This window comes from Engystomops pustulosus, chromosome 8, assembly GCF_040894005.1.
Source record: "Engystomops pustulosus chromosome 8, aEngPut4.maternal, whole genome shotgun sequence".
In the NCBI taxonomy this organism is placed as follows: domain Eukaryota; kingdom Metazoa; phylum Chordata; class Amphibia; order Anura; family Leptodactylidae; genus Engystomops; species Engystomops pustulosus.
The window spans coordinates 62,479,598-62,495,616 of record NC_092418.1 but is presented as its reverse complement, the minus strand read 5'-3'; the positions used below and the strand labels follow the sequence as shown (position 1 = coordinate 62,495,616).

The window sequence follows — 16,019 nt, the reverse complement described above, 5'->3', positions numbered from 1 at the left end:
ATCGTGGGATGATGATGTTCCCTGTGACATTTCGGATGACAGTACCTGTACTAGATATCTGTTGCAGTCTGAAAAGCTGTAATGAATACAATAAATATAGAAAAATTTCTGAACCCAAATCAGTTGAGGTGGAATTCTTTAAGGGGCTAAGACCTAGGAAGAAAAGAGTTTTTCCTTTTAATGAAACACTTTAGGTTATAGTCCTATAAGTGTGTAAGGACCCTGAAAAATTTTATCAGTCCCTAAGGAATTCCGTTATTCTCACGAATGGTGGGAACATTCTCCTGGGGTAACCAAAGTTGTTAAAAAAAACAATCTCCCATTTGAGGATGCAGCACAGTTAACTGATCCTATGGATAGGAAATGTGAAGCACTTCTGAAAAAATCAGGAACATCTTTCATGATAAATTTGAAATCTAATGTAACGGACACTTCGGTAGCCTGTACACTTGATTATTGGTTAGGGGAACTAGAGACTTACTTAAGAGAAAACCCCTAGGGAAATTTCTTTTAAAATCTGCTGAAGCCTTCCTAGCGGATGCCACTGCTGAAGGGATTAGATTCTCTGCCAAAGAAACTGTACTTAAAAACTCGTAGAGCGCTTTGTGGTCTCACCTTTCTAGGGAAATTACTGTTCGGCCTAACATGTCAGTTCAGTTCCAGTTTGCAGCTTTCGTGCTTGGAGATCCACTCAGCACGTGTTGGGAGTGTGATGTGAGTGTGGAACGGGCCAAAGGGTTCCCTGAAAACTAATCCTCTAAAAATAAACCCTTTTTCAGGGATAATAAGGAAAGTTCCAGATCCGTGGGAGAATTTTGAGTGTGATACGATACCAAGAAAAGTGTTAGGATACTCGATACGATACTTCAAGAAAAGAAAAAAGTATTCTCTGAATGTTTAGGGTGCCGTCACATGGGTTGTTTACATTGCGTTTTGGTAGCAGGGCTCAGCCTATTGAAACAAGTGTAATCAGTAGTGGTCAGCCAGTGATTTGCTATGAGAGTTTTAGTGCGGATGTTTTTGCTATCCTTCTTTTGCGGATGGCAAATGAACCCTTTGGGGCATATTTATCAGTACCTCTGCGACATGTAAGTGGCGTAGAAGCCTGAAATAATCACAAATGCTTCTTGCTATTACTTGCGATTATTTAGCCCAAGCTTTCATCTTCACGCCAGTCTGGCGTGATGGGGTGGGGCACGGCTGGACAAACGGAGCAAAACCCTGAAATAATTGCATATGCTAGCTTATTGGGGACGGGCATTACTGTCCCCTAACCTGTGCATTCGCCGGCTGCATTTATTTCTACTGTGACCGAGTTCCCCCTGGATACATCAAGCGTGTGATAAATATTTCCCATTGTTTCTTATGGGTCTGTTCACGTGTCCATTTTTTTCACAGATCTGCAGACAGCGAGAAAAAAATTGCAGCATGCATTATTTTGTTTTGCATGCAGACCATGTACATCCATAGAAGTCAATGGATCCACAAATAAATGGACAGCACATGCATGACATCTGTTTGAGGAGTGTTGTTTTCTTCAAATGTTGCTAGGTAGCAAACTAGGCAGGGCAAGAAGTAGATTAGAAACCCATCAGCTTTTTTTGCATGTGTTAAAAAAAATGGATGGTGTAAGGATACAATATAGACCAGTGGTGGCGAACCTATGGCACGGGTGCCAGAGGTGGCACACAGAGCCCTTTCTGTGGGCACTCAGGCCATTAATCCCAAGACAGAGCTCACTAAACAGGACCAAATTCACCAAATCTTCCTGCAGACCCAGGCGATTTAACAGATGCTTCAATCAGCACTGTTTTAAAACTACACTTCATTGGCTGTTTGGAACTGCGGTAAAAGTGATAAAGTGTTGATAGAACTGCAGTATCTTTGTAGGTCATTCTGCTGAACCCTTCATTCTTACTGTACAGAGAGACCCTGGTGAGAAGGTACAATGATAGTCTGAATGTGGCCTCCTTCTTTCAACTGTATTGGATGGCCTCAAGGGGCCGATACGATTGATAGATGTTGAAGAGCAGGTAGCAATAAGTTACTGCTTAAGATGCTATGTTGGTGCTATGTTGGCACTTTGCGGTAAATAAGTGGATTTTGGTTATAGTTTGGGCACTCGGTCTCTTAAAGGTTCGCCATCACTGATATAGACTGATCACACCAAATGAGCAGAAGCCACACCCGTCTAAATGATCCCTTATTTTTTGTTTTATACATTTTTATTAATTTTACTGTATTATATGCTTAAAATTTGATAATCTCCATAATAATAATAATCATTTCCATAATTATAATAATCATGTCCATAATAATCACAATAATTATCATCTTAATAATAAAAATCTCTGGGAAGATCCCTTACACTGTAACACAAGCTCCATGCACTGCAATACAGGATGTAACAGTGAAGCACTTGGTTACAAAAACTCCTCTCATAGACAACCACTAAGCCCATAGCCTAGAGCAGTGATGGCGAACCTTTTAGAGACCGAGTGCCCAAACTGCAACCCAAAACCTAATTACTTATCGCAAAGTGCCAGTACGGCAATTTAACCAGAAAACTGGCGGTTTAGTTTAGAATCAATTTACACAGGACTGCCTGAGCTCGGATTCCAGCAGTCCTATACACACTGAAACGCCACTTTTACACCATTTCACATCACATAAAAGAGTAATAAAAAGTTATCAAAAGGTCACGCAGTCCTCAAAATGGTAGCAATGAAAACAACGGCTCATAAAGCAAAAAAAACACACCTCCCCAGCTCCGTGCACTAAAGTTATTAGCGTCACAAGATGGCGAAACTATTTTCTTTTTCGCACACTGTTTTAATTATTGAAAAAGTATTAAAACACTATAAAACCTACAAATCTGGTATCACTGTGAGTTTACTGAACCAAAGAATAAAGGAGACAAATTATTTGGAGCGCACAGCTTCCCAGTACACGACATGGAATAATAAATGAGAAGTAAAATATGTTACGCAAAAAATAATCCCTCACACAGGTATAAATGCACATATAAATATATAATATAATATGCATATACATAAATATATATATAGAAATACATATGTTATTTACTCTTTGGTTGTCCAAGGTGGCGGCCATGCTGGCGGGCAGAAGTTCAGGTGTCTGTTGTTCCGGGGGGATCAGTAGGGTAGATGGGCAGAGGGTGGGCGGCCAGAGTTAGGGCTGGGGTGGGGTAATGCAGCATCTGGAGTTCGGGGCAATGGGGTTGAGGCATGAGTTCCAGGGGAGGGGGTGATGGGGGGCAGTGACCGGAGTTGAGGGGGGGGTAGTGAGAGCGGCCAGAGTTCGGGCAGGCAAATTGCAGTAGTGGGCGGAGTTTGGGCGGGGGGGTAGGGGTGCGATAGCAGGCTGGGGTTCGGGCTTGTGGTAGCGGCGCAGTGAGTTTCGGGCCGGTTGCTTAGGGGAGGGGAGGGGCGGGAGCGGGCAGGAAATCAGCCTCCTGCTGATCTATGCCCCGTGGATGCGCTGAGTTAAAAAAAAAAAAAAACTCACCTCAGACTCTGCGTTCCTCTGGGTGATCAGTGCAGTGCACACGGAGTAAGGTGCCCAGCGCTGGCAGCGCAGCTCCGATACTGCTAGCAGCCATGACAACCAGGTGTGGACAGTGGTTGTCCACACCAGGCAGTGGTTGGGAGGATGGGGCGCGTGCCAGCAGTGAGGGCTCTGCGTGCCCTCTCTGGCACACGTGCCATAGGTTCGCCATCGCTGGCCTAGAGGATAGAGGCTCTGTATCTCTATGGCAGGTGGAGTGTAATTATTTACTTGAATTAAATAGTGTCTCAACATAAGAGTGAAGCAAAAGTGACTCTGAAAGTTTGTAGGCAGTTTGGAGACAATCACTCTAAATCCATGGGTGTTGCAGTTAATAAGGAGTTTGTGAAAAATCTCCCCCTAAGATTGCTCTCCTCCCACCCCGCACAGGCAGGCTCTATCAAACCCTTTATGGACCAACATCCAGAATCTGTTGTCACTAGATGTTATTGTTCCTGTTTCACCACAGGAAAGTGGGGAAGGTTATTCCCTTTATTTTTTGGTAAAAAAAGCCAAATGGGTCGTATCGGTTAATAATAAATTTAAAAAAATTAAACAACAGGATTTTATACCGCAGGTTCAAGATGGAATCTGTAAACTCCCCTGATAGGGAAAGGGGCCTTCATGTGTACAATGGATCTCAAGGATACATACTATCATATCCCCATTCATGTAGACAGTTAGAAGTTCTTGGGATTCGTAGTAAGGAGTCTGAGAGGACTTATAATGCATTTCCAGTTTCAGGCTTTAATCTTTGAAATATCTTAATTCCCCAGAACATTCAGACTGTAGTTTCCTACCTTAAACATCGGGGTTACAAGGTCTGTGCCACCTTTTATATAAGGTTTATCATCAGATAACATCAAAATGGGGAAGCCCGCAAATAGACCTGTTCGCATCTCACAAGAACACAAATGTGAGAAGTTTCTTTTCTCTAAACCCAATTTAATACAACCAAGTTCATACTGATTTCTCCTTTCTGACCCAAGAGGAGTTGGTTCTTGGTGATCAGGAGCTTATCGTTGGAAGATCCCATGATGCTACCTGTCAGACACAATATTCTTTCACAAGGACCCCTTAATCAGCCAAACATACCGTATTTTCCGGACTATAAGGCGCACTTAAAAGCCTTGGATTTCCGTGGAAATCCAAAGTGTGCCTTATAGTCCGGTGCGCCCTATGTATGGCGCTGGGCAGCGGACCATGCTTACATAGGTCCCCGCTACCGGAGACAGCAGATCTCCAGCGGGAACTGCAGACCACGCGGCACGAACAACTTCTGCCGCGTGGTCTGCAGTTCCCGTTGGAGATCAGCTGTCTCCGGTAGCGGGGGCCTATGTAAGTATGGTCCGCTGCCCTCCTCCACCTCCCCCTCACCTTCCCCGCTCACCTTCCCCGCGTTCCCCGTCGCGTCTCGGCGTCGCGTCCCGTCGGGTCTCCGCTCCGCCCCCGGACCTCCGCCACGCCCCCGGACCCCGCGCCTTATAGTCCGATGCGCCTTATATATGGAATTATTACATATATAAGGCGCATCGGACTAATGCGCCTTATAGTCCGGTGCGCCTTATAGGGCGAAAAATACGGTAATCAATCTAAAATTGACCACATGGATCCTGAAACGAACGTACTGAGAAGCAAGGGCCTGTAGAAAACCTGTAACAAATGCAATTTATTTTAAAATTTGGAAGAAGTTCTGCAGCTGGTGTGGTGACACCACAGTCCACTGATATAAAAAACTTAAAGTGGTATGCTTGTCAGGGCATTCACATTTGGGTATTTATGCCATATATAAACATTTCTTCAATTAGATGTTATTTTAAAAATGTTCCTATGTGAAGATAATTTCTCATAAATGTAGTCATATGGTCCCTTAGAAACAAGACTGTGTCATTGGATACGACCACCTCTGCTGCAGTGATTGCACAAGAAAACAAAAAGTTTAAATGTCTGTTGAGTTACTGCATGCCCCACACCCATCCTGTAGTAATGAACGCTGAAAACATGTGGTCAGGCAGGGCTCAATAGGGCATGTCAGGCCACTGCTGCCAAATTTGAGGTGGTCGTATCTGAGGAAGCCATCTCGTTTCTAAAGGTCAACATGGCAACATTTATGAGAAATTATCTTTAATAACATCCAATTGAAGAAATGTTTACATATGGCAAATGAATTTAATTCAATGGGAATACCCCAGTGCTGTAGCAGCATCATTCAAAATGCATACGCCAAGTAGCCACCTGGTCTAACCCATTGACCTTTGTTTGCCATTACTGCCTAGATGTAGCTCAGGTGGAGTTGTCCTTCGGAAGGAAGATTCTCCAGGCGGTGATCCCTCCCTTAGTAATAATCTGGTAAATCTCCAGGTGGGGCTTTCATGAGGGACGGAACCAAAAATGAGAATTAGACTTACTGGTAATTCAGTTTCCGTAAATCCACCATGTCACCCTCCGGTTATTCCCTCCTTTATTTTCTTCCTATGTTTATATGGTGATGGGATACACAATGGGCAACCTTTCTTGGTGTTATTTGGTAGGCACTGGTGAGGGGTTGCTAAGGAGGTCTATTTAAACTCTCAGGACTTCCTGTCCCTGCAGGTAATAGGAGCATGTCATGGTGGACGTGCGGAAACCAATTTTCCACATTGCTTTTCAGGTTATTGTGGGAAAAAAGGAATCTATCATGAGGCTTCCATTTCAGTATTAGACATAGACATTTATTTCGAATCCTTACCTATATTAATAATAATAAATATGTTTGTAGCACCATAATATTTCACATCACTTTACAAGTTGTGGGTTTCATATACAACACCGAGTAATGAAGTCATCAGTTGAAACAATAGGATTGAAGTGACCTCTATCACCTATCCTATAGTCTTTGACCAACGATAAAGCACATTTAAGCTACAGAAAGTCAATAAATCAATTCATCTGTCAATTTTTGGCAGTCGCTTTGGTGCTCCATTGTTGACCTACTTGTATAGAAACCGGTGGCATATTCCTATACTTGTGGTAGGCCAATTGCAACTACTATCCTGTTATAACTGTGTATAACTGAGTATACAAGTATTTCTTCTGTTGATATTTCGCAGCATTGAGTTTTATTTTATGTATGTTTGTGTAATGTTATTTATTAATATTCTTTTCAGATCTCGATATGTCATGAGCTGCCAAACATTGAAGTTATGACATTAAGGTAACATTTATTTATTTTCAGTGTCTAGTTTAAAAATAAATTAAACTATTAATTAAACCCTTAACTACCTGGACCCTTTTTTTTTTTTTTTTAATGTTTCACTCCCCACCTTCAAAAAATCTATAACTTTTTTATTTTTAGACGTAAAGAGCTCTGTGACTTCTTGTTTTTTGCGTAACGAAATGCACTTCATAGTGAGGGTATTGAATATTCCATGTCGTGTACTGGGAAGCAGGAAAAAAATTCCAAATGCATTGAAAATGGTGAAAAAACGCATTAGCGCTGTTTTCTTCTGTGTTTGGATTTTACGGCTTTCATTGTGCGCCCTAAATTACATGTTTACTTTATTCTTTGGGTCGGTAGTGATCACGGAGATACCAAATTTGTATAGTGTTACCAGTAAGCCTTTGCTGCAATATGCAGCAAAGACTAACCGGCTACGGACAGAGGACTCAGCCCGTGAGTTCTCTCCATGCACCCGCTCCCGGCATGTGACGTTGTATTACGTCACATGTCGGTAAGGGGTTAATCAGTCTATTAACCTGTGAAGCAATAAAACATCCTCGCTCTCCTTCTTTAATGGGTCAGTACACGTACAAAATTTTTAGTCTAAGGCCCACTCCGCACTTTTGTTTTTCACACGCGTGTTCTGTGTGTGCTTTTGATGCGCAGAACTTGCATTGCACTCTGACCCATTATAATCAATTGTTTTTTTTCAGACTTTTTTTTTTTTACGCACATGCATTTTTTTTTTTAACGTGCGTTTAAATCTCAGCATTCTTGATATTTTCAAGTCAAGGGGCCTAAGAATTCAAATTGTTAGAAAATCAAATCAGAAGTTTGTCATCATATATCTCGTGTTTGAAAAAATCCTGTTTGGCGCCCTTTTCTGGATTTTTCACTTATTTATTAATTTTGATTTAAAATAAAAAAAAAGTTAAAAAAAACTATAATTAAAATCACAGTAAAAATGTATTATTACTTCGGAGATGCGTGTTGTACCCGTACCGGGTTCGTCATAAGTCTATATTCTACTGTTTTTTGTTGGAATTATATTTGGAACCTTTTGGCGTGTAGATGCTATGGTTTCGGCGCCCATTTGATATGCAACATTTTGGTTGTTTTTGTAAAATTTACAAAATAATACAAAAGAGAATATATAATAATCTAATACATTATTCTCCTTTTTTTCATTAGTATTCATAAAGTTCACTTTGATCTAGATCTTTGCGTATATATTTTCTAATTGGGAGAGTGTTATTTCCCTTGATGTCACTAGAAGGTGTATGTTTGTATTTCTTATGGGTGCAATAATTTCTTTTCCCCAATAGATGGCCTTGGTGTTCTTTTTTTGTTTGCGACTATGGGCTGTTTTGTTTATATTCTACCACTAGATGTCCTCAGTGTACAGAGGATTTATCAGGTAGATGTGTCTATGTGATTGTAGTTCTGTTTTCTCCACAAGATGGAATTTTTTCATTTTTATTCCGGGATCTCGGAAGGCCTTAAGTGGTTAGAGAAACAGCGTCTCATCGTCTGGGACTTTATTGCCAATAGGTGCGGTGCTGCATCGGACCCAGTGAGTATGGAGTTTTTTTCTTTTCAATACGCCCCAAATGACATGTCTACTTTATTCTTTGGGTCGGTATGATTACGGGAATACCAAATTTATATAGGTTTTATAATGTTTTCATGCATTTAAAATAATTAAAACGTCTTATACAAAATTTTTGGGGGGATTTTGCAGACTGGGGATTAGCTGGGGCTAATAACTTTTTTTATACTTTGGTGTACAGAGCCTTGGGTGTGCCATTTTTTGCGGATTTTGATGACGTTTACAATGTTATCATTTTTAGGACTGTACAACCTTTTGAACACTTTTTATAAATTTTTTTATTTTTTTTAAATGGCAAATGGCCATTTTCGACTTTGGGCGCAATTTTCCGTTGCGTGGTTAAAAACCTTTATCATATTTTTATAGATCGGGTATTTTTGGATGCGGCGATACCTAATGTGTTAACGATTTTTAATGTTTAGTTACTGTATATCAGTTCTAGGGCAAAGGGGTGATTTGAGTTTTTAGGTTTTTTTATTTTAATTTTTTTTTACTTTTTTTTTTTCTAGGTTTACTATTTTTCAGACTCCCTAGGGTACTTTAACCCTAGGGTGTCTGTACAATCCTACCATATGCTGCCATACTACAGTATGGCAGCATATGGGGATTTTACTCCTCATACATTACAATGTGCTGATTGTAATGCATGGGTTAACCCGAAGTAGCATCGGGTCTTTGGAAGTCCCATGGCTACCATGGCGATGGATCGCCGCAACCTGATGACGTCACAGGGAGCAACGATCCTCGGAAAGATGGTGGCAAAGACCTACCGGCTATGCACCCGCATCAGGCATGTGACGTAATACTATGTCACATGTAGGTAAGGGGTTAATGTAGGGGTTGTAAATCCAGTAAATGTCTCTCTATTTTTCAAGGATTCAAACTAGTTTTGTGTAGATTTACTTTTATGATCAATATGGATAACTGTAATTTTACGATCCAACTGATAAATGTTTTAGGACAGAATATTTCCAGTTGCCCATGGCAACCAATCACAGCTCCCCTTTAAAATATTCATGAGCACTGCTGAAATGAAAGCTGAGCTGTGGTTGGTTGCCATGGGCAACTGGAAATATTCTGACTTTCAGACACTTGATAAATCTGCCCCAATGTCGGGATAATCCGTGGTTGATTTTTTTTTTTGTTTTATGTTGTGCCTATGCTGATTCATTCTACTGTGGTTAAAAAATATTTGATATAGTCAATATCAAAGAATAAGGAGGAACTGTACAGATGGAAAAGACTACACACAAGCCAAAGTACTACAGCAAAGGTTTAGGGAGAAGAATTATCCAAAAGAATTGTTAAGGGATGCCTATGTAAAAAAAATCAATGCCTTGGGAACAAATCCTGACAGTAAACAAATCCCCCTAAGCTTAATAACCACATACATGAAAGATCACAAAAAAAATAAAACAAATTATAGAAAAACACTCGCATATTCTGTTAAACGACCAATATCTGGAACAAGTGCTCCCAACCAAACCTAAGATTACGTACAGAAGAAGACACTGAAAGAAAGAAGATCTTAAAATGCCTCTGCTGCACAGAGATTAAAGTAACACAAGAATTCAAGTCCAATGTTACAGGGGAAAAACATATCAAACAAACTTTAAATTGCCAAAGAAAATGTAATAGAATGTAACTGTGGCAACCAGTATGTAGGGAGGACAGTGGAGAAGCTACACAGTAGAATGAATCAGCATAGGCACAACATACACAAAAAAATCAACCACGGATTATGCCAACATATTGTCCTAAAACATAATCATTTGGATTGTAAAATTACAGTAAAGTAAATTTACACAAAACAGGTTTGAATCCCTGAGGGTGCGGTCACGCGTTGCGTTTACCGCATGCGTTTAAAGACGCATTGGAATAGCTGAAGAGTGATTTGCCTAATTAAACAGCTGCCAACACTTGCGTTTACAAAACGCAAATGTTAACGCATGCGTTAACAAACACACGTGTTAACAGCTATGTTAACACATGCATTAACAATGTGTTAACGGTTGCATTTTGTAAACACACATGTTAACAGCTGTTTAATTAGGCAAATCACTCTTCAGCTATTCCAATGCGTTTTGCATCCTGAAAAAGGGGAGAAGTTTTCTGGATTTACAAATTAGGCACATTAAATCTGGGTGGATTAAATGTACTGGCAAAAACTATACTACACTAACCTATGGGGACAGATAACATCCTGGGTGCAGGAATACTATTAAAAAGAAAAAAACTCAATACTTACCGGGTCCGATGCGGCACCGCACAAAAAAGTCACCTATTGGCAATAAAGTCCCTAACGATGAGACACTGTTTCTCTAACCACTTCAGGCCTTCAGAGATCCCGGAATAAAAATCAAAAAATGCCAATAGAGTACTGCAATCACATAGACACATCTACCTGATAAATCCTCTGTACACTAAGCCCATCTATTGGGGAAAAGAAATTATTGCACCCACAAGAAATACAAACATACACCTTCTAGTGACATCAAGGGGAAATAACACTCTCCCAACTGTGGGTCCACCAAGGGCAGCGAATGAATTAGGTCTACAAAAGCACTACAAGTTGGTTGTGGCTTATGACACAGCCTCTCAAGGTGAGCACCTAATTGTATTCAACTACTGGATTGGCATTACTTAACCTGCTGCACTATATTTTCGCTTTCCACCTTTTTTTCTCTATCACAAATACTCAACTTAAAAAAAGAATTGGGAATCCATACTGGACTAGCTGAAAAAACAAACAACAACTGGGGGAGCAAAATAATTTTGACCAGACGGTTTCTATCTGCTTGAGTCAAAGGTAATTTGCACCAACAACGAATTCTGTGTCTCATAGAATTAATCAGAAAAAATCGGAAAAATTATAATACTCTTTATATATTGGCATCAAATTCCACAGCACCTTACAAATCATAGGGGACATACACAAATATCATATTACATTAAGGAGTACAACCAGTCATATGAGGGAGGGTCCTGCTTGCAAGAGATTAGTCTATGAGGATGAGGGGGTGACAGAGGTTCTTTAACGATCTAGCTATTCTTTATATATAACATAGTTTTAATAAATAAAAATTTTGCTCCTAAAACTGGCCATCAGCCGCCCTCTTGTATACCTGTCCAAAATTTAAATGGCTGTAGAGCAGAGGATAACTGACAGGAGGAGGACATAGGATGGGTTAGTAAAGAGAGATATGAAATTTTATGCAGTTAGCAAGTGTTATAGGCTTGTTAAAAATGGGTTTTAACAGCATGTTTGAATCTTTGGAGGTTCTTTATTTGTATGATATTCTGGGAAAAGGTTTTTCCAGAGAATTGGTGCAGCTCGGGAGAATTCCTGGAGACATGCATGAGAGGTTTGAATTAAGGTACAGTTTAATCTAATATCAGTGGCGGATCAATGAGCCCAGGTGGAGCGACAGACTGAGATGAGAGAAGAGAGATGGGGAGGTGCAGCATTGTTATTGTTTCAAACTCAACTTGGAAGAAGACTGGCAACCAGTGCAGCGATTGGCACAAACTGGAGGCTCCGTGTATTGTTTGGTATGAAAGACGAGCCTGGATGCTGCATTAAGAATAGATTGTAGAGAGAGTTTAGTGAGTGGAAGACCAATTGGAAAGTAGTTAAAATAGTCTAGTCGAGAGTGAATCAGAGCAACAATTAGCATTTTAGAGGTTCCTATGTCAGAAATGGCTAATTCTGGAAATGTTTCTGAGATGCATGCGGCAAGACCGAGCAAGAGATTGAATATGTGGTGCAAAGGAGAGGTCTGAGCACAACCCCAAAACAGTGGGCCTGCTGCTTCGCTACTATAGTGATCCCACACACCGAGATAGAGAGATCAGTGCTAGGTCTGTTAGTAGATGGTGGAAAGATAAGAAGTTCAGTCTTAAAAAGATTAAGTTTCAAGAAGAGAGAGGACATGATGTTAGAGGCAACAGAGAAACATTCACTAGTGTCCTGGATTAGAGTAAGGGAGATGCCACGTGCAGAAGTATATAGCTGGGTATAATCAGCATAGAGATAATTCTGGAAACCAAATCTGCTGATGGTTTTTCCAATTGGTTGCAGTATAGAGGTAAAAGAGGAGAGGACCTAGGATTGAGCCCTAAGGAACCCCAACAGTGCAGTCAGAGAGATGGGAAGAAAACCATGAGAGTTCAGTGTCCTTTAGGCCAATGGAGCGAAGCATCCTGAGGAGTAACTGGTGGTCCACCAAATGAAACGCTGCTCAAAGATGCAGAAGAATGAGGAGAAAATAGTCGCCTTTGGATTTAGCAGTGAGGAGCTAATTGGAGACTTTATTAAGAGCAGTTTCAGTGGAGTGCATAGTATAAAAACCAGGAGGGAGTTAGCTGAGAGATATCAAGTTAGTAGTTAGTAGCACCAAACAAGGTTACTTTAGTAATGGATTAACAAGTGAATGCTTGAAAAAAGAGGAATGACACCAAAAGAGAGAATGGGGTTGAAGATTTTAGTGGCTGCACCTTTTATGTTGGTAAGGGGTGAGTAGGCTCCAGGAGTGAGAGTATCAAGGAGCCTTTTGAGGTTGTTTATAGAGAGAAGATATGAGATTAGTAAAATAGACCCGTTTAGCAAGGTGAAGGGCTGAGTTATAGGTTTTGAGCATTAATTTGAAGTGTAGAAAGTCTGCAGATGTTCGGGAATCCTGAATCACTGCCTAAGGAAAGGAGTTTTGTCTGTGTGCCAAGGTTGCCTGCATATGTGTTGAAAATTTCGGATATAGAGCGTGGTTCCATCTCTTCTAGAAGAGAGGATTTTTGCCGGCGTGATGTGAGGAAGTACATCACGGCCGCTCCTTCTCCAGCTTGAGGCCCTCCCCTCTGATGTATGCTCTGCACCCTCATGCCTCTGAACACAAGCTCCTGAGGAGCCCAAATTGCCTGCCACCTGTTTGTGGGGGCTGGCTGTATACAGGGTGGGAAGTGCTGGCAGGCTATATACTGGGGGATATGGGCTGGCAGGCTATATATACTGGGGGTGGGGGGCAGGAAGCTGGCTATATATTGGGGCAGGGGGCTGGCCAGCTATTTCCTGGCTAGAGGCTGTGCCCAATGAATTTCCCATTTATACTCAAGTCAATAGGTTTTCCCAGTTTTTTGTGTTAAAGAGGACCTGTCATCCATATAAAAGGATGGCATCCACACTAAGGTAAGCAGCTCCTAATGCTACAACAGATGTAGCAGTGTTACACTGCTATCATTATCGGAACCCTCTGATAACGCTACCAGACACTGCCGCGCTGTACAATAGAAATGCTGGACCACGCTGTCAAATGTTGGGGGTATTCATTAGGGGGTTGTCCGAGGCGCTACTTCTCCCCCAGACCGCCCCTCGCAATCCATGGGCCGGCAGTGACTGACGATCTTCATGCGGCAGTCACCGCCCCAAATCCTGCCCCTAAAATGAATACGCCGACCGCTTACAGCATGGTTGGTGTTTTCTATAGTACAGTGCTGCAGTGTCTGCTAGCATTATCGGAGGTTTCTGATAACGCTGGCAGTTTAACACTGCGGCATCTGTTATGCCTTTTATATGGATGACAGGTCTTCTTTAAAATTAGGTATCTTGGCTAATATTTGGATTGGCTTATACTCTAGTATATATGGTATGTTTCTAGGGTGGTAGGCTCCCCACAAATATTGATGCCTAAAGCAACTTCTTCAGGGGTGTAATGCCTCTGTCCCTCAGAGCTCACCTTTAGACCGCTCCTACTGTCTCTGTAATCATATCGCTGTTTGGGATATAGCAAGCAAATTGAAAGTGTAATAGTACCTGCAACAGTCCGTTAGACATTCTCAAAAAGAAATTAAGGTGTCCTCTAAGCTAATGTACCACAATGGTAGCAAAGATTATTATATAATTGAACATTTTTTACCATTGTTGGACATTAGCTGAGTGGACACATTAATTACTTTTTGAGAATTTCGGATGGACTCTTGCATCGACTATTGTACTTCCAATTCCTCGGATAGGTTGATCGCAATGTTGACTAAGCACTTAAGGACCTTTCTACTAGGACCTATGGGAGAAAATAAAATGCTAATTCAATACCTCAATGTTTGATAAGTATTTCCCATTGTCCCCTCTTAACAAGGTTTTGAGTATCCAGCGATAGGATTACAGAGATAGCAGGAGCCGTATAAAAATGAGCTTTGAGGGAGAGAGGCTTTATACCCTGAGGAAGTAGCTTTAGGCGACGATGCGCGTCGGGAGCATCCCACTCTGAACAGTAGGGTCTTTTTATACCTTATCTGCAGGTTACTTCTCTGACTTTGCATTGCTTCTTTCCTGGAAATAGCTTTGTTGATTTAGTGTTGTTGTTGGGCCCCAGGTTGCTTCACAGTCTAATCTAGTGGCTTTTACAGTATTTTTCGGACTAAAAGGCGCACCGGAGTATAAGACGCACCATCAATAAATGCCTGCTAAAACGTCTAGGTTCATATATAAGGCGCACTGGAGTATAAGGCGCACCTGAATATAAGGATGAATGACCAGCAGGTGGCAGACCTGTGCACAGTTCAAGGCAGCTGTTGAATGTAAGTATGGTTTATATATAAGGTGCACTGGACTATAAGGCGCACCTTTGATTTCTGAGAAAATCAAAGGATTTTTAGTGCGCCTTATAGTCCGAAAAATACGGTATATTAAACATTAGGTTTGTACATCAGCCTTAGGCATTCACTGATCCATAATCTTCATTATGATATATATGCTATTTGTAGGGAGTTGCTTTTTTGATCCAGACTGTGGCTGTTGACCCAGACATCCCCCTGTCCAGACTATGGCTAATACTCCAGAAACCAACTGCTGCCAACTCTGCTTTTTAAAACAATTTTAAAAAATATGAAAAAATAGTAAAAAAAAGTTGAAACCACCCCCCTTTCCCTAGAACAGTAAAAATCATAAACACTGTAGGTATCATCGCGTCCCAAAATGTCCGATCTATCAAAATATATTAGCAATATTTCCCGGTGTTTAACCCCGTAATGGAAATTGGCACCCAAAGTCGAAAATACCACTTTTTTGCCATTTTGAAAAATATAAAAAATTCTATAAAAAGTGATCAAAAGCCCATACAGTCATCAAAAGTCGCTAAAAATTACAAAATAAAGAATTTTTTTTTGTACAGTAGGTTTTAATTTTTTTTAAATGTATAAAAACATAATAAAACCTGTACAAATTTGGTATCCTCGTGATCGTACCGAACCAAAGAATAAAATAAACGTGATTTGGGGTGCTCAGTGAAAGCTGTAAAATCCAAGCCCACAAGAAAACGGTGCAAATGCGTTTTTTCATTTTTCACTGCATTCTGAATTTTTTTTACACGGCATGGAATGATAAATACCATCGCTATGAAGTGCAATTTGTTACACCGAAAACAAGCCCAAACTGTACATGGAAAAATAAATAAATAAAATAATTATGTTAATAACATAAAATATTATGTTAAGATTCTAGATTCTATTAAAAATGAAAATCTTGGGGGTGCGTGGCCTGACAGCGATGCAGAATGGACGTGCTTGAGCTGTGCTCCGTGCTTGGCCGACATAAATTAGGGGTTAAATAGCGCTTATATGGGGAAACTGGGCACAAGAAATCATCCAGCTGTC

The 16,019-nt window shown here is 40.8% G+C and overlaps 1 protein-coding gene across 2 annotated transcripts in view; it reads left to right on the top strand.

Moving 5' to 3' along the window:
• CFAP410 (cilia and flagella associated protein 410) overlaps positions 1–16,019 on the top strand; it is an 86,290-nt gene that overhangs the window by 17,673 nt on the left and 52,598 nt on the right. For both annotated transcript variants that reach the window (XM_072120989.1, XM_072120990.1), the window contains one exon: positions 6,714–6,760. In XM_072120989.1, coding sequence (XP_071977090.1) covers positions 6,714–6,760 — 47 coding nt within the window. The remainder of the gene's footprint in view (positions 1–6,713; positions 6,761–16,019) is intronic.